Source organism: Ceratina calcarata, unplaced genomic scaffold (genome assembly GCF_001652005.2).
Source record: "Ceratina calcarata isolate Rehan_Ccalc_2016 unplaced genomic scaffold, ASM165200v1 scaffold329.2, whole genome shotgun sequence".
In the NCBI taxonomy this organism is placed as follows: domain Eukaryota; kingdom Metazoa; phylum Arthropoda; class Insecta; order Hymenoptera; family Apidae; genus Ceratina; species Ceratina calcarata.
In genome coordinates, this window is record NW_017155624.1 from 1937343 (window position 1) to 1958311 (window position 20969).

Here is a 20969-nt window from a genome sequence, read left to right on the forward strand (position 1 = left end):
TCGTCTTCGTAATGAATATCACACTCTCTTGGAATTGACATTCTTGTCAAATATACGTTGCATTAGAGGTTTTGGAAATATTGCTTATCAAAATATATAATTTTCAAATTTCGTACAGTGACTCTTAACGATATTAAAATACTGATCGGTTCCTCTGCATATTGCAAGTAATTGCGAAGTTCTAACGTTACTGATAACATTTGATAAATCGCTTATTAATCAAAACAACGTAAAAATAACATTCTCAGTTATGTGTATGAATACAGCTATACTATCTATACACCGAAATTTATTCTCATATCAATGCGATAAGAATTATTCCAAATCTCGCTTATGAGAATTATACAAAGCAATATTCCAATTAACGAAAGAAAATTGTTTTCCTCGCAGTACTATGCAGCAAAGATTTCTTCATAAGTTTACTCTAAATAATTGTGTCAAAGTTTATCAACTGGAATTTCGAAATTATATCGACTCACATGTTTTTTTCATTGTTTGCATCATATGTTTGCCCCCCATGAAGATCGTCTTTATCAAAGTACCATTAGTTCTCACGGAATCATCATCATGGTTTATCATATGACACGAATACCGCAAATTTTCAAGTAAGATCGAGATTTCTTATAATACTTTAACATTAATCTTATCTTCCAAAATACGCTATTTTTACTCGTGATCACACTTATTACGTTAAATCAAAGAAATTAACTATGACGATCGGTTAGCTTCAAAACAAACCTTTAAGTACTACCATTTCGTATGTAATTAATGCTCTATGTAAATCTTAAAAGCAAAGCGTTCAAACGATCGCCTGGACGTCTGAATGTGTGAACTCACATACGCTATCACGATAAATACATGTATATATGTTGTACCTACGTCGGTCGTCGGCAACTGATTGCCTGTAGCCGATGGCTTACACTGGCTTACACCAAGACTGTTCATTCGTTCACATTCGTCTACCAACCGATCTCCGAGTAAATTCGCATTAATCGTGCCGATATATACATTCCGTTTTGCATACTTAGTAACGGTGATTTTTTATAAGTACTTACCTACTGGAAACCGGTAGGAACAGAACAGGATTCTTTCTGTGATTGCAGATTTTTCCATCGAGTTATGTCGACGGGCAACCGAGGCACAGTGCTTTCCGGCACGGAACTGGCAAAGTAAGTAATAACAAGTTTTAACTAATGAAAAGAACATATTAAATCCATTTTAAACTGCCTTACAACTCAAACATATTGGATATTTCAAACTGAGTCTTTGAACAATTTATCGATCTTTGATCACGATCCTTTGGATTAATCATTTTAACTGAAACTTTTTCCTAAACGCAAGTTAAACCGCGAATTAAGATTCCAATTGTCGATATTCACACAAAGATTGACGATATTCATTGACTTAACCTTCTTCAATATTTAACAGGATAATCATGGAAATGATTAAAAAATCTTAACCTACCTTATGAAAATATGCTTTTTCCACGTTAGGTTATGCGTACGTGTTGAAAGTTGATTATATAATCGTAAAAAGTAATTAACAATACACAAATTCTTTGCACAGGATTAATCATTACACGCAAAGTCCTTTTCGCTCCAAGGATTAATTGTTATTACACTTTGAAAAACATACGGGCGTGCGCGCGCATTGAGGCCCGCTGACTTTAAAAATATACTTATCTATATATGATCATAATCCATTATATAAATTATCGATCTATAAATACGAATAAAGTAACGACATATCTATCAGAATAGATTATATAAAAATGAAAAATTCTTCGCTGATTTACGATTATAATATTTTCAGTTCTTTTCTTTTTAATATATTGCACGAATTTCTTAATCTATTAGGAAAATTCGTGAGAACCTAGTGAAAGATGTGAAATCGTTAAAGGAAAAGCTACCAAATTTCGTACCTGGCTTAGCGATTGTCCAAGTAGGCGGTAGGGAAGATTCAAATGTCTACATAAGGATGAAAGTAAAAGCGGCGAACGATATCGGAATCGCCGCGCAACATATCAAACTACCAAATACAACGACAGAAATAGAGTTGATTAATAAAATAAATAAATTGAACAATGATCCGGACGTTCACGGGATTATCGTACAAATGCCGCTTGACAGTATCAATAAAATTGATTCCCATATGATTACCAATTTAGTATTACCTGAAAAAGATGTCGACGGGTAAGTTGTTCGTAACTTATTTTTGTTTATAATATAAAATGTCATTAAAATAATATTTTTACAGATTAAATACAATTAACGAAGGGAAAGTAGCTATTGGCGATATGTCGGGATTCTATCCGTGTACTCCAAACGGGTGCATCGAACTGATTAAAATGTATTTACATTTAATTAATGAAAACATTTTTCATATTAACTAGCGATTTATTTTAAATGTAACGTATAGTAATCGAAATAATATTTATCAGGAGCGGAGTGCAAATCGCTGGTGCTCAAGCAGTAGTGTTGGGCAGAAGTAAAATCGTCGGCACTCCTGTGGCCGAATTATTAAAGTGGCATAATGCAACTGTAACAGTGTGTCATTCAAGGACCAAGAACCTTCCCCAAGTTGTAAGTAGCGAGAGACATACACTATTTCGAGGAACCAGTAGAACGGCTGTAAGTAGCTCTGTATGTTTAATTCCGATTATAGGTTTCGCAAGCTGATATCTTAGTGGTAGCTATTGGCCAACCCCAGATGGTTAAGGCAAGCTGGATTAAACCTGGAGCAGTCGTAATCGACTGCGGGATCAATTCCGTGCCAGGTGGATATAATTTCATGCATCGTATTTATTGATATTTCGATTCGATTCTATTTACTACAATTTCGAAACTTACTGCTTTTCTTAATTATCAGAACGTGTCGCATTTTACTTTTAGATCCTACTAAGAAAACTGGACAGCGATTAGTAGGCGACGTCGATTACGAAGAGGTTGCGAAAGTAGCTTCGTACATTACGCCTGTACCCGGAGGCGTCGGTCCTATGACCGTGGCTATGCTAATGAAAAACACGGTCATAAGTGCTCAAAACGCAGCAGAAAAAACATCCAATTGTAAATGGAATCTGAGAGTTCTTAATATTAATCCGCAAAAGCCGGTTCCTAGCGATATAACGATATCACGAAGTCAAGATGCGAAATCAATTACAAACCTGGCTAACGAAATTAATTTATTCCCGAACGATATCAGGCCTTTCGGAAACAATAAAGCAAAGATTCGTTTGGACGTTTTAAAACGATTAAACGACCAACCAGAAGGGAAACTCGTGGTGGTTGTCGGCATTACGCCAACACCTTTCGGCGAAGGTAAAAGTACTACGACTTTGGGTTTGGTACAAGCACTGACAGGGCAAAAGGGTGTAAATACATTTGCAACATTACGTCAACCTAGTCAGGGACCTACATTCGGAGTAAAAGGTGGTGCTGCAGGTGGAGGATACTCGCAGGTACTTGAAATATTTTTAAATTTATTACCATGTGTTCCTGGGAAAAGTACATTATATTAATTTCAGGTCATTCCTATGGAAGAATTTAATTTACATTTAACCGGTGATATTCACGCCGTAACCGCGGCTAATAATCTCTTAGCAGCTCAGATTGACGCTCGATATTTCCACGAAACTACTCAAACAGATAAAGCTCTTTACGATCGTCTCGTGCCCACTATCAGGAATGAAAGGAAATTTTCGAAGATACAATTGAGACGTTTGCAAAAATTGGGTATCACGAAAACTGACCCGAATAGCTTAACCGAAGAGGAAAAAAGGAAATTCGCAAGACTGGATATTGATCCGCAGCGCATCACTTGGACCCGAGGTATTATAGCAAATAGCGATATAAAAATGTATAAAGTAAAACAGTCTCTTTCTTTTTACAGTGGTTGATACAAATGATCGATTCTTGCGCAAGATTACCATCGGTCAAAGTGCAACCGAAAAAGGTAAAACGCGAGAAACATCATTCCGAATTTCCGTCGCTTCAGAAATAATGGCGATACTTGCTTTGGCCACGAGTGTCGATGACATGAAGGAAAGGCTTGGCAGCATGGTGGTTGCCTTCAATAAAAATGGAGAACCTTTAACTGCCGATGATTTTGTTAGTACATCTTTTATCGAAACTACTGAACTTATAGATAAATAAATAATCTGTTTTTTCAATAATGTTTAGGGTATGACTGGGGCAATGGCAATTTTACTGAAAGAAGCAGTTGAACCAACGCTTATGCAATCTCTGGAAGGTACACCGGTAATGGTTCATACTGGACCATTCGCAAACATTGCGCATGGTTGTTCTTCCATCATCGCAGATGCTATAGCGTTAAAATTAGTCGGACCCGATGGCATTGTAGTGACCGAAGCTGGTTTCGGCTCTGATATAGGTATGGAGAAATTCTTCAACATTAAATGTCGAACATCTGGTCACGTGCCAAGCGCTGTGGTGCTCGTTGCAACTGTGAGAGCGCTCAAAATGCATGGTGGGGGACCGCCAGTAATAACCGGCTCTCCATTAAAAAAAGAATATGTGCAGGAAAATCTTGATTTAATTAAAAAAGGTCTACCGAATCTTCAAAAGCATATTAGTAACGGAGTTAAGTATGGCGTGCCAGTCATTGTCGCTATTAACACTCATGCGTAAGTTTCATCGTTACGAAACTAATTCGAAACAATTTACGTTAAATATAAAGATTGTATACTATTATTTCAGTACTGATACGAAAGCCGAGTTGGAATTAGTGAGACAAGCTGCGATAGAAAGCGGTGCAACTGAAGCAGTCATATGCACTCACTGGGCCGAAGGTGGTCCAGGCGCTTCGCAACTTGCAGATGCAGTTTTAGCTGCCACAAGTAAACCTAATAATTTCAAATTTTTATACGACCTTAATATCGGTATCGAAGAAAAAATAAATACCATTGCCAAGGAAATGTATGGTGCTGGACAAATTGTATTGACAGATGAGGTATATTAATGAAATTTGTAAACCGCTACTTTCTTCATATGTAACTTGTGTAATTATAAACAAATTACGATTGTTACTAGGTCCGAGAAAAAATCAAAAAGTACAGTGAATTGGGATATGATAAGTTACCTCTTTGCATGGCAAAAACTTCGAATTCTTTAACTGGCGATCCTGCAGTTAAAGGAGCGCCTACAGGCTTCAAGCTCGATATTTCAGATATATTCGTATCTGCAGGAGCAGGCTTCGTGGTACCTATGATAGGGGAAGTAAGTACATCGGTGATTAATAAAATTTTATAATATACAATCGTAATATTATTTTTCTAGATAATGATGATGCCAGGTCTTTCTACGAGACCAAGCATTTACGATATGGACTGGAACGGTGAGACAGACGAGATCGAAGGCTTGTTTTAAATATTAAATATTTCCTTATTTTCTTACACACAAGTTTCAATGTCTTGGGCGTAATCAATTATTTTACGTGCTGTTGATTATTTATAACAATTAGTAGTTTTATAGCAATAATAAGTNATGCGTACACTACATAAAATCAAATACAATAGATTCCCATTTGTATTTGAACGATCTTAATAAAAACATGTACATTTTGTATTTACAAATTTAATGATAAAGACGATAATTTAAATCACTTTACTAATCGCTCGTAATTTCGCAGAACGTGATCTCGGGTTAACATTCACTTCTTCTGGTGAAGGTGTTATTACGTGTTTATGTAACATTTTCCAAGGTATTCTGTTGAATCTTGCCATTTCCTCTTTGTTAAAATTTCTACCGTAATTTGAATATTTTAATGGCACTCTATTAGCTACAGTTTCGTGTATGTTTGCGGAGATATGCCTTTTGACAATAGTATCTTCTAAAGAATGAAAAGCTATCGTTACTAAACGACCATTGGTCTTCAAGTATGATCCAGCGAGAACGATACCATAATTAATTTCGTTCAATTCATTGTTCACAAAAATTCTAAGTGCCTGAAATGTTTTCGTCGCACTATGAGCCTGCCTACCAAGCTGATCAAGCCTATTTCCAGTGATTACAGATTCAACGATTTGCGCTAACTCTTGTGTCGTTCTCAAACTTCGAAACATGTGTCGAGCCTCAATAATGGCACGTGCAATCTTTTTAGCAGCTTTCTCTTCACCATAGATTTTTAATATACGACATAAATCTATTTCTGTGATTAGATCTAAAACTTCGGCAGCTGTGGGTTCAAGTGGACATCTAAATCCATCCATTCTCATGTCCAAAGGCCCATTTTTTGACAAAGAAAATCCTCTTTCAGCAACATCAAACTGCATAGATGAACAACCGTAATCAAACAGAAATCCATCTATGCTATTGACATCCACCTTATATTTACAAAGCAATTGCGGTAACTCAGAGAATCTCCCTAACAAAGGTATTACTTGGCCAGGATATTTCTCTGACAACTTCTGTGCATACTCATATGCGACAGGATCCCTGTCCAACGCAAATATTTTTACGCCATCGGAACTCTCTAAAATTTTTGTAGAATGCCCACCGGCACCAAACGTCATGTCGACAAAAATCTTCCCTGGCGAAGGTTCTAAATATTGTAACACTTCCTTGGCCATAACAGGCACATGGACTTCATTTTCAATATTGCTACTAGCTTCAGAAGCTACTTGACTACATTTCCTATTACTCCCTAAATATATTACGTTACTTTGTTGCAAACATAAATTCTTCACATTTCTGTTCAAGTATCTTACACTATATCTATGTATATGAACCATCCCATTAAGCATTTTTTCTAATAATATTTCCAAACAATTTTGAAGATATACGTGCGAAAAACCCTTTACTTTCTTCCTCGAAGACACGTATTGCTTCTGGTGACAGCATTAAATTACACTGATCTTTCGTTAATCCAGTTGCACTGCTCTCAAGGGTACGTCTATACATTTGCCCATAATGGTTGGTAGAAATCTTCTTCAGACTGGTGTAATAACGGTCACACTCTTCCTGATTTACCTCACTAATTTCACCCTTTGCAAATGCAAGCTTCAATTGATCACGTATATGTTGAGCTAGATCCCTAAAATAAATATAAATGACAATACAGTAAGAACAAATATTCCACTTAAATACTATTAAACGAATAAAAACTCAGATAAAACATCAACTACATTTAGAATTGAAACGTTTAAGGCAAGTAATAATAAAGATAACCTGGTATAACGAAAGTTATACGTAAATTATAGAGATATACTAACTTGATTACAATTACATTTATATCAAGAAATACTGAGAATTTAGAGGAGAATAATAAATTAAAATTAGTCAATGAAATTACCTGCCGGGTTTTGTATTATCCAATGGCCAAGATTCCAACAGCTTCATATAATTTCTATACGTACCCATGTTAGCAATGATAGCCCACATGGGATGTAATTGAACACCGGGTTGTGTCGAGAAGTTAGCTGCTATTTGAGTTTCATGTACTAGGCATCTGAAGTTAGTCTCCCCGAGATTTGAAAATTATTGTAATGTCACAGTAAAACACTACACTTTGACAGTGCGTAAGGTGATCGAGACCGTTACGGTTGCACGGGTTACGGCGATCGAGTAAATGGAATCATTATGTGAGTAAAATATTACTTTAATACTTATATACTTTTGACAATCTTCTACAAGCATATAGCATGCATATAACTTTCACAATGTAATGCGAAATATAGCGACACTACGGTTTAAAACAAAAAAGAAATTATTTTGCGTGAATCGTTCCTTTATCGTTCGGTCCGATCGAAAGCCACAGGACGTTATTCATTTTGAGAGCTAATATCTTTACGTTTGCTCCTCTGCGATATAAGAATAAATACTTTAGAAACAGAAAATATGAACAATTTATATTACAGAAAATTGGTGAACACTTACATAATTCGAAAGCCGTTGTCGGTTCGTTGATAATTGTTCTTTATTTATATTTCTTGAGTCGTTTGAAAAGTAAGAGAAATTATTTTGGGACTTCAAGCCTGTGTTATTACGTTGGACGTCCTCGGAATATAAATCTCTCTGCTCTTGTTCTTGCGGCGTTACTGTTATTACATTTGCGGAAATATCAACTGCGTTATCACCTCTCCATACTTGAAGTAACGTTTCAGTATTATAGAATGGATATAATGCATAAACAAGTGACCATGGGCGTTGGTCAGAGTAATCATAAGTATTGCTTTGACTTAACACTTGACATGTGCAAACGATTAGATTCAGTATTACCTATGTACGAAATCATTTTATAGTTATCTAGGAACGAAGTAATATGAAATTACGATTGATAATAACTTACAATCAGTGGGAGAGGCATCTTGCTAATGTTTTCCAATACTGATTGTTGCTCCTTAGAATCTACCTGATTTTATACTAACTGCAACTCTTTAAATCCTCAAAGGAATGATAGATTATATGTATAGAATTTCAAGGTTTAAATGCCTAACATCTCTGGATTATAGTTTTAATATTTTTTTAATACCAACTACAAGCTNCTTACATAATTCGAAAGCCGTTGTCGGTTCGTTGATAATTGTTCTTTATTTATATTTCTTGAGTCGTTTGAAAAGTAAGAGAAATTATTTTGGGACTTCAAGCCTGTGTTATTACGTTGGACGTCCTCGGAATATAAATCTCTCTGCTCTTGTTCTTGCGGCGTTACTGTTATTACATTTGCGGAAATATCAACTGCGTTATCACCTCTCCATACTTGAAGTAACGTTTCAGTATTATAGAATGGATATAATGCATAAACAAGTGACCATGGGCGTTGGTCAGAGTAATCATAAGTATTGCTTTGACTTAACACTTGACATGTGCAAACGATTAGATTCAGTATTACCTATGTACGAAATCATTTTATAGTTATCTAGGAACGAAGTAATATGAAATTACGATTGATAATAACTTACAATCAGTGGGAGAGGCATCTTGCTAATGTTTTCCAATACTGATTGTTGCTCCTTAGAATCTACCTGATTTTATACTAACTGCAACTCTTTAAATCCTCAAAGGAATGATAGATTATATGTATAGAATTTCAAGGTTTAAATGCCTAACATCTCTGGATTATAGTTTTAATATTTTTTTAATACCAACTACAAGCTCGTTCGACATGACAATAATTATAAATGTATTAATGTATAAATATTATTTTATTCATTAATATTCACACAAAATCAACATAATATTATAAACAAAAATTTCATTTAGAAACTTTATCTTTCGATCATCTCTAATGGTATTACATTGCAACCAAGAAGTCCATTACCAATCCAAGGACGTGGAATTAAAGTCAAGGCTATGATATCAGATCCACGTTTAATTTTTACATTAACTGTCTTATATCTACTGTTTTGTACCAGAGTTCCAATATCTTTCAATGATTTAAAATTTCGACAGTCAATTGAGCCAAATTCAAGGATGAGATCATCAACTTTAATACCCTATGTAAAAGAGAGCTATTAGTAACAAGTTTTCAGACACTCACATTATGTTTCTTACCGCTATTTCTGCTGGAGAGTTTGGAGATACTAAATTTACTCTTAAAAAAGGGTCCAGTTGCACCATATCTTGAATATCATTAGTTGTACTTGGAATAGAACTTTCTGCTTGATTTCCTGATAGAGCATGCACCTTGTGCAAGCCCTCCTCTATTTTGTTCATCAATCCTTTATAATCATTTTTGAGACCTAATTATGCTTAACAACATACTAGTAAGTTCAAGTTTATAAAATCTCAGCCGAGAAAATTGTAATAATAATTAAACGCACATATTATCTTATGTCTCGTGTGCCTGATCTGATAGACATCAATGTCACTTCGTGGATATCCTTCACTATCGACCAACGGATCATCCATCCCAACATGGTTCTAAAATTCGTGTGAACGCAAATACAATATAAACATGTAATTAAAAATTTGACAGATCATTCTCTTATAAAACAAGGTTGGTTTATTGTTGGTAATATGATTAAACGATATCTTTCATAAGCATATAATATATTTTAATGTACGTACGGTTTCTAAGACTTCTGCCAAAGCTTTCAGATCTGCTTCAATTTTATCTTTATCTTTCATAAGCTGAAGAACGTAATCCTTAGCTTCCTGTAATTCCATGTCGACAACCATCTTTATTTACAGTAGTGTACTTAGTAAATTGTGAAATATGTTCTTCGAAGAGGTTCCCGTGTCTGATAAGTACAGACAGATAAATTTAAAAGTTCTTTTCACTGGTAGAACATCGGGTATATTTAATTAGGTTTTTATAGTAAAATAAGATTCCAAAAATTTAATTAAACAGGGAGAATTGAATAAAAATCAGATATACTTTATGTAATACGTATATTTTATTTTTTACACGTTTAATAAGCATTATATACGTAAATATACGTTTATTAAGACATTTGCAATTTTGAAAATAAAGCTTTCAAGAATCGCGCTTCGTAAATGACTGTCTGTTTGCTTTGCGGAGTAATGGAAAGCATATCTTGTATGTCAAAAGGCTGCTCCACCACTGTTATCACATCCCTCCCGTACACTAAAACGGGAAAATCATAAGTAATTCTGAACAGCACTTGAATATTTTATCTGATACGACAAGGCAATATACCTTCGCAATGCTCTAAAAATTGTACACACTCTTGAAGCGTTGTATCTTTTAAAACTACTAGTTGTTTAGCTAATTGCTCGAGAAGAGAAAGGAAACATCGTTTCGCGTAAAACCAAGTATCCGTTCCTAATTTCTTATTGTAGGGCTCCAAACTTTTCATTACTCTAGATATACCGAATTCGTAATTTCCTTTAGAACAATACAATGTTCCGATTACTAAATTTACGATACACAAGTGGAACAGTTTTTTATCCTGATCTTCGCGCGAGACTGCTTGCTCTTCTTTTTCTATCTTCTTCATCAAACCTTCAGCTTCAGCGTTTTGAGACGTCATAATATAACTTACGCATAAATTAGCAAGTACTATAGCGCTTACATCTAAGATCTGAAATTTAAATATCATTTTATATCGATCTTGTAGCATGTATAAATGGAGTTGAGACTGAGATAACTAACGTTATCGTATTTTTTTCTAACTATCGGTTCGTAAAATCCTGTCGCTTCTTTAAACTTGTTCTCTTGCATGAAAAGGGTATGAGCTACGTTTAATTTCCATACATCATGTTCGTTGCAGAATTCTACGCTCTTCCTAAAAATTTTCTCGACTTGTGTGTAATTCCCGAGCTCCCAGTAAATTTTGGCTTGTGCCATCAAAACTGGAACGTATCTCTCCAAAGCTTCTTCGTAATCGTTCACAGCCTTTTTAACAGCTGGGTCATCATGATTTAATCGTGCTTCCTGTACTCGCTTAGTTGCTTTTCGTAATATTTCCATATGCTTGTTACCGAGATCGTCAAATTTCCGATATGCTTCTTCCGGCGAAGTTTGTTGCGTAATTAAAGCATCCAGGAAATCGTACAAATACTGAGGATAAACGTATTTTTGTAAATTTCATAAAATCCGTCTAAAATTTAATGAATCGTGTGCGGAAAAGGGATAAAAATGGATAGTGCATGGTTCTTCATTTCGTTCGTACCCTCAAATCAGTTAGCTTACTACAGCCCTGCAGTGAACATTGTTGACAAACCTAACCATCGACTCAAGCCTGCCTAACGCTTATTTATTAATATTATCGCCAATATTGAACAACGAATTGCTATATAAGTTCGAAAATTTCTGTCGAAATAAGAATGACGGGATGTAAGTTGAATCAACTATTTCTCGGCGAAGTTGCATCGATACAAAATTACGGAGCTTTCGTTAGAATTCCCGGTTGCTCTTCTCAAGGTTTAATACACAAATCACAGGTATTATTGAATTTGTTTAAATTGATATAGTCGTTTGTATTTTATAAGTCAAGGGATTTTTTTGCAATTTGACCAGGTAAGCTCTGCTCATGTTGATGATGTTGCAGAAGTTTTACAAAAAGGAGAACGTGTGTGGTGTAAAGTTATTTCTATTGGAGATGATGGTAAAATAGGGTTGTCTATGAAATATGTAAATCAGGGAAATGGTATGGACTTAGATCCAAATGGAGTACAATGGCAAAGAGATATGCAAAGAAAGAAAACTATTGAGAGGCACGAACGTAAAGCTATACATTTAGAAGCGGTGCTTAATACTACATGCACGAAATGTGGTATTGCTGGTCATTTGTCGAAAGATTGTTTTATGGGTCCTGATGGAAAGAAGTATGAATTGATCCCAGAGATTGAAGAAGTTGCTGTTGAAACACAAATTGATACAAGTAAGAAGGAGAGCAAACATAAAGAAAAGAAATTAAAGAAGAAAAAGAAAGCAAAGAAAGCTAAACGCAATTCAGATGAGAGCGATTCCGACGACAAGATAGCCAAAAAGAAGAAAAAGAAATATTCCAAGGATCAAAAGAAAAAAAAGAAGAAGTATGATAGTTCTTCTAGTAGTAATAGTTCGAGCGACAGTTTTTCTAGTCATGACATGAAAGCTCATAAGAGGAAGCATTCAGGAAGTTCAGACAAACATTCGAAGAAATGTAAACATTCAAGAAGTAGACATGCTGACGAATAAAATATTCATTAAAGTTCACTACTATGAAAGACTTCTTCATAACATATACACGTTACATGCGATCGTACTCACAGGCGTTAAATATTTGTACGTTAAATGAACATTTTCCGCAAGAACATCAGCTGCTAAATCATAATATTGGTATTTGCAGTATAACAGTAATAAATTTGCGAAAGTTTCTGGTGGAAACGGATTTTGTTGTAATAAAAATTGAAGTTTTTCAAATCCTTCGCTTGGTTTCGTATCCATATTTATTAGAGCTTGGTTGTGCAAAGTAACAGCATCAAGTTCTTCTTCAGATCTTGGGGGCATATCTGTTAATGCTTCTTTTGCTGCTTCATCTGCGAGCAGTGAATAAAGTTCGTAATAGATACATTATAAAAAAAACTTCACTTACGAAGCATAATTACAGTTTTGTAATTGGTATTCTATGGCTGCTTTTAAATTGAATGCTTCTGTCAAAGCTGTTTCATGAAGCGTCAATGTATTTCCAACACTGCGTAGTTCTATTCCATCAGTTGTCATGCCTACTCCTAATTCAGGATGTTCTCTTATTCCTTGCTCGATGATATCAGCTGATATAATGTAACGAATTAAAATAAATTACTTTAACTTGTAGCTTACATCAGATTTAATTAAACATTATATGACTTTTACCAATGTGTTTTGATGACGCAGTATACTCTTTTAATTTAAAATAACAAAGTGCCACATTATATGATAAATGTGGCTTAAAACCTGCAATCTGTAATGCGTTTGCAAATTTTTTTAGAGCCTGTTCATACTGTTCTTCCTAAAAGAAAAGTAGAAATTAATCTCCTAGTAAAGGAATCTTATTCTTTAAATATTTTTTGATACCTTATACAATAAACATCCTAAATTAATTTCTGTATCAACATCATCCGCTGGGCATTGATCAACAAGATTTTTTGCAGCAACCATATCTTCTTGACCATATTTTATAGCTGCTTGTAGCTTCTTTACTTTGAATTCTAAGTTGCTTTGATGAACAATATTGGAACATATTGTCCAAGCCTCTTGATACATGCAAGCTTGATGTAAAGATTGAGCATGGTGCAACTTGTATATATTCTCATTTGGACATAATTGAACTAACTTTTCATAGCAATGTGCTGAAGCTATGAAATCTTGTGTATAAAAATAACAGTGAGCGAGGAGGGACAAACAAGGTCTAGACTGCAAAACAATTTACTTAAACGGTATAATGCTTTAATAAATTTCATGTTTCTGTGTATACATACGGTAGGATAAAAATCTAGAAGTGTGAGTAAGATTTTTATTGTTTCCGAATATCGTTGTTCTTTAATCTGAAAACGACTTCCAGATAATTAAGACTACTTTTAAATACTAGCATAAAATATTAATGTGTATTCTACCATTGAGTAAATAGTTTTTGTGTATTCCCCATCTTTAATATGCACATTTTGTATGAAAGTAGTCATCCTTTTTTTATAACACTTCTGTGCACCATCAGCTCCTAAATGCTTTAGTCACCTAATGTATACATACGGTAGGTAATGTTGTGATATAAAGGAGAATATTGTAACCATGGGAACAATGGCTTTTTTAGACATAGGGGGAATTTCTTACATTTAGATTTGAAAACATAATGAAAGTTAGTGATTCAAAGTAACACGAATAATAAATATTCGTAATCTTCGTTTTTAAAGACCTTTTATTGCGTTCTGTACATATAAGTAGATACATAATTCTCTCTTACTCTTGAACTAATTATTACGTTACTTATGTTTAAAAATTGTATAACATTCAAGCATTTACAATTGCGTATAGTTACGGTCTTTGCAAATTTAACGAATCATGCTCCTCATTGCAAAATCGTGGCTATATAAAGTGGCGCTCGACAAAAGAACTGAAAGGAGGAGCAGGGTGACTCGAAGTATCGATGAATGCACGTGTACGTTATTGTACTGCAGTGGCATTACGTGCAAGCAAGATCTAACATCTAACGACATTAAGAATCGCTGTTCTGATCACTGTTTTGCCAATAAGTCTTTTGCAGATCCGATAACATATGTATATATACGTAGACGTGTGTAAACCAAACGCGATCGTGCGTGTATATAAGCATAAGCGTACTGCGGTATCCCGTCGTTTCGATAGCGCTCTAGTACCGTAGCCTGTACGCAAATCGAGTGCGTGTGTGACTTCCCTCGTTGGAGAAATGTCGTCGGCACTCGTGGCCGCGAAATAAACGACGAAACATGTCCGGACCGATAGTCAGTCGTGCGCAGACACTCGGCGGTGTTGTTCAAATTGGAGCAGCGGTGAGCTGTGTTGTCTGCGATCGGACTGACAAGCTGTTAAGGTGTTCACGGTGCAAGGCCGTCTTCTACTGCAGTAAGGAACATCAGAGACGGGACTGGAAACGTCATAAACAATTTTGCACGACTCACTCCGTAGAGTCGATCGTCCCGAACATTATTTCGAACGCTAATCAAAACATCATTTTGAAATCATCGAAAGAATCTATCCTAAAAAGCTGCCAGAATTCAACTAATCCAGTGGTTTCTAACCTAAGCGAGAAGACAACATTGGGAAGAACGCGAGGATCGGACGCTGCTCAGCATAATAAGGCGTTACATCTTGGAGGTACGTGGTAAACTTTTCAGTATGTTTCTCTTTCTCTTTTGAAATTATGATAATTAAATCATATGGCTGTCAAATGTATGCTCGGTTCTATCAAGATGTTCATTCCATGGCAATTTTTCAATATTTAACATTTTGATTAAATGAACGTACACAAAATTTGTTTCTGTACTTCTTTGTTTAGTTCGTCTCGTCTAAGAAGTTAGTGCACGGTTTACTGTTTATAGGGACTGACGAAAAAGCAGAAGTAACAGCAGAATTGGAAAACAAGGGAAGTCAAAATTCTAAGAAGAAATCCAGTAACACCAAGGCCAAAGGTACTCGTACTAGCAGAGTAGATGGATGGACTTCACCAATAACGTATGAAGGAAGTTCTGAGGACACGATTTTAGGTGCCAGAACTGAATCGTTGAATCCAGCTCTTGAAAGCTCAGGGATTCTTCGTAATATACAGGACAATGAACTAGAGATGCCTACTCAACAGCACCATAACGGTATGAAGAATTTCCCTGAAGTTCGTTTGACTAGTGAGCAAGATGATTTTCTGCCACCCTTTCGGCACAACAATAAAAATAATCTCGAAAAACTGATCGACGATATGAGCAGAAACGTGATCAGGGACATGAACGAATATGGGATGTGTGTGGTAGACAATTTCCTGGGAGCAGAGAAGGGTCTCGCAGTGTTGAACGAAGTTTTGAATATGTATAGTGCTGGTTTATTTAAAGATGGACAGTTAGTTTCTAATAAAGCGAGTGCGAATGATTTAAAAACAATTCGTGGTGATCAAATAACGTGGCTTGATGGAAAAGAGAAACAGTGTCAGAACATTGGGATGCTCATATCTCAAGTTGATGCAGTCATCATGAGGGCGAACAAAATGTGCAACAATGGGAAAATGAGCAATTACACTATCAATGGAAGAACAAAGGTAAGCGACGATGTACACATCTTTATTGATAATTTGTTCATTTTTGCTTAATCTAAATAATTATATATTTTTCATAATACCGTTTCAATTAAATTATCACAGCAATAAGTCTCTATTAGTCTTCACTTTATACTTTGTAATAAGCAGATGCAGATTCTTGGTTTGATTAATCAGCTATTCATAGCTGTATTTATAATTCATGTACTATCTAATGTTTCGATATTGAGGTTTACATATTTCCACGTACCTTTTCTTAGAAAATCATACATTTATTTGCTATACGAAAAATATAAAATTGAACGCATATTCGCATACAAAATAAACTCGTGATGCAGATCAAACATCGGATACAAAATTAAACTTGCAAAATTCGGAGTTCGTCAGATATTTAATCCTTCGACTTATCGAACAATTGTGCGTTAGATCCTAATCATTTTGTGTTTTGAAAACATCTGTCAATTCTCGTTTTAATGTAGAAAGCGAACTGTGAACAGAAATCCGAGAATAGAAAGAATTTGAATCATTCGCATAATATTATGTGTCAAGGAAAGAAAATGATCTATCGCATTCTGCAGCGTCCACGCAACCAAAAACAGAATTAGTCATTGATTCTTAAAACGTCACGGTTCCTGTTTCGTTATAAAATCCGAATGAATGATATCAGCAAGGCGTCTGCTTTATCGGTGAAAAAGAAGACCCCTCACTCGTCCCTGTAATCATCGGCGTTTAATCTTGTAGTAGGCGGTCCAAAAAGAGAGGGGCGAAGCGATGGTAGGCAGAGAAGGTCAGGATCCCGAAATTGCAACGATCTTTTGGGTAGCTCGGGTACTGAACGGGAGAATCGAAACGGTAGTGGGATTTGAACGAAGTGCAGTCGGTCACGTACGCCGTACGGCTGGCTCGCTCCTCGTTATTCTTTTTCTCCTTGTCTTTCACGAGCTCTGCCTTTCGTATTTTATGATAGAAACTTCGTACAGAGTATCGTACATGAAATGTGTGATAAATCTTATTGATAATATGTACAGCCAACAAATAGGTGATACATAATCGCAAAAAATTGATTCATTAGGATGAACTGAAAAATAAGAGCATTGTTTTTTGTTGTTAAGTATTAGAAAATAAGAGAAATCAATAAAATGTAACAATTGTGTAAGTATTGTTCTCTGTTCTCATTGATTCAGTATATAAAACATACATCGTGCGTGATTAATTTGTTCTCCATACATGATATTACCATTTATTGTAATTTTGAAGTCGATGGACTTTACGAATAGTAGTGGCTGATGGGATTTGTAAAGTTTATTACAGAATTACATATGTGCAACTGGAAACACTAAGTATTCGAAGCAAGTTCATATTTACAATTTTATGTCTACTTTCTTCGTTTTATTAGTTATACTACCGGACATCCTGTAATAAGTCATCTTCTTGATTGCTTATCTTCACTGTAGTAAACACACTTGAAATTGCGTTAGAGTTCAATGCAAGGAGACGGTGTTGAGAGAAGTAGAAATATTAATGGTCAGTGTGGTGAACCGCGAAATGTAAAATTCTTCTTCGTACATATTTAAAAATATATGGCTCCACAGTCTGGTGTATCGTAGTCGATTCTCCGCTTCCAGACTAAACAAATTTTACCCAAACACACATTCTTATGCCAGAATGTATCACGCAATTCTGTCGCCGCTTCCATTTATAGCTTGCTAGAAAATATTCGGTGTACTTTGAATTCTTTTGTTGTCTTACGTTCCGAATCCATCGTCGAATTGGAATGTCCAATTAGCATCGTGTTCACGCGACGCCGTTCTATTAAAAAGACTTGTTCTTCGCGTTTCTCTTTTATCAAAAATTTCCCCTTCTTTCTCTTTCTAAACTATAAATAGAGCATGATCTTTCTTATCACAAAATTAAAATTAATTGAAATTACATTGATACTCGGATTTTGTCTCTCCATTAAGAACTCACTGATTGGACTTGCAGAAGTAGTTTATATCAGATTAATTAACTTCTTCGTATAATGATAATCTAAGAATGCGATCTTCACATAAATGCACATTGTCGTAGTATCGAATACCTAATAAATTCTATGGACCAGAAAAAAGCGAATAACTTTACATTAATAAATGGTTTAACCTTCAACGCTTGAAATTAATAATTAAAGTAGAGACAATTATAATTTATAAACTCTTCTCTTTTTCAATTAAAATTAAAACTGTTATATTCGGCGGTTGTGACGAGGCTGTTCACTTCAGATTAAATCTTTACAAATGGCTAGCTGCATCTCGTTCTTTTAACCTTCGTGAAGGTGAAAGAATCGGCGAGGTACATATGTATGTACATGTATGTATATTTGCATATATAGTTAGAACGGTTGAGAGTATGCCAATCGTGACTTGGGACCATTTAATTCTTCACCGCGGCTCCTCCTCAAGGGTATTTACCGGTTCGCTTGTTGACTTTCCGATCGTCTTAATGCGTCTTCCATGTGATTTGCAATTATAATGATCATAATTAAAATGCCTCGATTTTTTACTATTTGTTTTTTACAACAAGGAAACTTTCACGAGAATTAGGAAAATATGCTTGAAACTATCGAAAGTGTTGATAAATATGAATAATTTTAGTCGACCGATCAATTACAATTAAACAACTTGAAACTCCTCATTTTCATGGCGCAACAGACGCGGTAAATTACGACAGAACAATTTCAGTGAGACTGATAATGAAATAAACGCGCACTTTCGTTTGGTTGATTTATGTAGAATATTAAATACTTTCTCTGAAAGATTAGGTTTTACAGATTGGCGTGGAAATGATAAAAACTTCTTTAAGTTTTAATTCTGAATAGTACAGAATATACTTTTTAATTTAAGTTTAAAGATTCACGTCATTATTATTGTTAGTTATTGTACGCACATGTGTACGCACATGTGTTTACGCTTTACGTAAACTTAACAAAGGTAATAATACAATTTTCCGCGGTCGGCGTACGAGGAATCCTAAAATGTTTCCGCGAAGAAAATTAAAATCGTTTATATTTATGGCAGCTTCTGTTTTGTGCAGACATCTTCAACGAATTAAGTTTTCTACGTCTTGCAGTTTTAAGATAATAAGCCTGCTGGTTCACGAAATTGTAAGGTATTATTCACCTCGTAGCAATTGCACGGTTCTAATGAATGACTCACGCTGTATTTTGTAAATTCAAAGTGTAACGAACGCATATGTTTGGCTCTTCAGTTCTGCGAAACAAACGTCGAGCAAACGGTTTTCCCCCTAGTAAATCACGTAATGCTTCGCCTGGAAGTAATCAATACGTTCACGTTTTTCCTGTTCGCGATCAATTTATTGTATTAGTTAATTGTATTTTCATTAGGTAATTATATCGACTACAACGTCCTGTTGACACGTTATAACGAAGTCGTTCGGATGAGACTACGTTTGAAATAATTCTTGGACGTCGTTCAAACGCTAAAAATCCGATTGTGACGCAGTCTCTGTATAGTATTGCGAGCAGAGCACTGCGAATTTAGATAAGGAGTGAATATTGCTCTGCTTCTTATTGCTTTTACTGAATTCGTAATAGTATCCAGCTCACTCGCAATCTATCTGTGTAGTCACCAGCCATTTAAAAATTATTTTTATAAAATTAATATCAGTATTTCTGTATGCAAGGAAAGTCTTCAGAAATCTAGTTACACATATATTAAATTTGTATCTTTCAATACGCGTTTGAAGAAAGCATTTGCGGTTTCCTGTTTAATCGAATGAGGTAATGCCAAGTAAAATTCCATTCATGGTGTCCCACTGAGATACATTTGATTCACATTGACTTCAATCGGTGCCACTCGCTTGCAATTTCGATACGCCGCGCTACGCTATTACAACTTACATCATAGAATTTAGAACTCAATGCGTTTCAGCGTCAGCCTCTGTAGAATGCCATAAAATAATATTGATAACCTGTAAGTAATGATTCTCTACGATAATATTTATTACTTTTGGTAGGCTACGTTCCTTATCTAAAGAACGTGGTGAGCTACACGTAGAATGTACAATAACGCTGCACTTTATCTTATATCGTATCGGTTGTTGCCAGTTAATAAATTTAATTATCTTTGAAGATAACGCTGCTGTTAGAAAAGAAGCGTATTTTCAGGAATCGCGCACCTCTAGATGTGCATACGTGCCTAGAAAATTACACAATTGTACCCAGAGAATCGTAGTGTTATAATTGGCGCACTAGGAAAGAATAGTATGTTTCATGTTTAATCTACTCGAACAATTTCCATCGACGATTGACGTGACGGAAATCGAGAAAGATAATAGTTAACTGATTATACGAACGTTTCTTTAATCGCTAAAACAAAACGATGAGCTCGGCGATAGAGCTTTTAGTGTCAATTGTCTTTCAAGATGAATGTAACTGTGCACGATCGTTATTTAAAATCGTCGATGTCAATATTAAACGTGTTAAAACCGAACGCTTGAAAGAAGAACTGTTTTCTTTTCGGCTGATAGTTTTCTTTTTCTTCTTATCGAATAATTGCAGCTACATATGTGTTACTTACCTTTTACGGTGAAAGGAGCTTGTCGTTCTGGATCATTAATAAAGAACGGGTAACATAAGCGTAATTGGTATCCACTCCCAGCTAAACGCAAATGTTCGTGTAATTTCGAGACAAGGCGAGTGACTTGAAGAAGATAAGGTGTACATGGAGTACAATCAGAATTATTTTTCATTTGCTATTTTAGTCTTATCACAAGATTACAAGAAGTAAATATTCTCATAATTTGCAAAATAGTATAT

The 20969-nt window shown here is 35.2% G+C and overlaps 7 protein-coding genes and 1 long non-coding RNA gene across 10 annotated transcripts in view; 3 read left to right on the forward strand and 5 right to left on the reverse strand.

Annotated features, from left to right (window-relative positions):
- Nucleotides 1-552: 552 nt before the first annotated feature.
- Nucleotides 553-5494, forward strand: pug (pug C-1-tetrahydrofolate synthase, cytoplasmic). Its single transcript, XM_018024341.2, has 13 exons — nucleotides 553-605; nucleotides 1104-1169; nucleotides 1857-2192; nucleotides 2257-2349; nucleotides 2441-2582; nucleotides 2665-2776; nucleotides 2892-3457; nucleotides 3524-3827; nucleotides 3889-4106; nucleotides 4179-4642; nucleotides 4716-4968; nucleotides 5049-5234; nucleotides 5295-5494. The coding sequence occupies exons 1-13, from the start codon at nucleotides 568-570 to the stop codon at nucleotides 5382-5384; spliced, it is 2868 nt and encodes a 955-aa protein (XP_017879830.2). The 5' UTR covers nucleotides 553-567; the 3' UTR covers nucleotides 5385-5494.
- Nucleotides 5495-5525: 31 nt separating this feature from the next.
- On the reverse strand, nucleotides 5526-7492 carry LOC113463793 (putative methyltransferase-like protein 15 homolog). The gene is made up of 2 exons (XM_026813391.1): nucleotides 7309-7492; nucleotides 5526-7050 (listed from the first exon to the last, which is right to left on the reverse strand). Exon 2 carries the CDS (start codon nucleotides 6758-6760, stop codon nucleotides 5612-5614), a length of 1149 nt encoding a protein of 382 aa, XP_026669192.1. The 5' UTR covers nucleotides 6761-7050; nucleotides 7309-7492; the 3' UTR covers nucleotides 5526-5611.
- A 106-nt stretch (nucleotides 7493-7598) lies between these two features.
- LOC113464312 (uncharacterized) lies at nucleotides 7599-9032 on the reverse strand. Of its 2 annotated transcripts, none has more exons than XM_026813394.1 (3): nucleotides 8918-9032; nucleotides 8506-8847; nucleotides 7599-7816 (listed from the first exon to the last, which is right to left on the reverse strand). In XM_026813394.1, the coding sequence occupies exons 1-3, from the start codon at nucleotides 8933-8935 to the stop codon at nucleotides 7778-7780; spliced, it is 399 nt and encodes a 132-aa protein (XP_026669195.1). In that variant the 5' UTR covers nucleotides 8936-9032; the 3' UTR covers nucleotides 7599-7777. The 2 variants fall into 2 exon arrangements, with proteins under 2 accessions (XP_026669195.1, XP_026669194.1); XM_026813393.1 differs by lacking the exons at nucleotides 8506-8847; nucleotides 8918-9032 and adding exons at nucleotides 7893-8234; nucleotides 8305-8487.
- Nucleotides 9033-9074: 42 nt separating this feature from the next.
- LOC108624807 (26S proteasome non-ATPase regulatory subunit 9) lies at nucleotides 9075-10154 on the reverse strand. Its single transcript, XM_026813392.1, has 4 exons — nucleotides 10026-10154; nucleotides 9779-9878; nucleotides 9510-9697; nucleotides 9075-9451 (listed from the first exon to the last, which is right to left on the reverse strand). Exons 1-4 carry the CDS (start codon nucleotides 10134-10136, stop codon nucleotides 9224-9226), a joined length of 627 nt encoding a protein of 208 aa, XP_026669193.1. The 5' UTR covers nucleotides 10137-10154; the 3' UTR covers nucleotides 9075-9223.
- A 216-nt stretch (nucleotides 10155-10370) lies between these two features.
- On the reverse strand, nucleotides 10371-14108 carry Ttc30 (tetratricopeptide repeat domain 30). Its single transcript, XM_018024366.2, has 9 exons — nucleotides 14001-14108; nucleotides 13866-13931; nucleotides 13462-13800; nucleotides 13261-13396; nucleotides 13014-13178; nucleotides 12676-12944; nucleotides 11074-11481; nucleotides 10618-11002; nucleotides 10371-10545 (listed from the first exon to the last, which is right to left on the reverse strand). Exons 1-9 carry the CDS (start codon nucleotides 14064-14066, stop codon nucleotides 10403-10405), a joined length of 1977 nt encoding a protein of 658 aa, XP_017879855.1. The 5' UTR covers nucleotides 14067-14108; the 3' UTR covers nucleotides 10371-10402.
- Nucleotides 11625-12829, forward strand: LOC108624823 (nucleolar protein of 40 kDa). Its single transcript, XM_018024373.2, has 2 exons — nucleotides 11625-11864; nucleotides 11941-12829. Exons 1-2 carry the CDS (start codon nucleotides 11748-11750, stop codon nucleotides 12601-12603), a joined length of 780 nt encoding a protein of 259 aa, XP_017879862.1. The 5' UTR covers nucleotides 11625-11747; the 3' UTR covers nucleotides 12604-12829.
- The window catches only part of Hph (HIF prolyl hydroxylase), a 12988-nt gene continuing 6108 nt past the window's right edge, over nucleotides 14090-20969 (forward strand). For both annotated transcript variants that reach the window (XM_026813417.1, XM_018024369.2), the window contains exons 1-2: nucleotides 14090-15234; nucleotides 15459-16162. In XM_026813417.1, the coding sequence (XP_026669218.1) occupies nucleotides 14847-15234; nucleotides 15459-16162 (1092 nt within the window). In that variant the 5' untranslated portion in view covers nucleotides 14090-14846. The remainder of the gene's footprint in view (nucleotides 15235-15458; nucleotides 16163-20969) is intronic.
- Nucleotides 17046-20958, reverse strand: LOC113464318 (uncharacterized). The gene is made up of 2 exons (XR_003389148.1): nucleotides 18128-20958; nucleotides 17046-18035 (listed from the first exon to the last, which is right to left on the reverse strand). It is a non-coding gene; the product is annotated as an uncharacterized LOC113464318 (long non-coding RNA).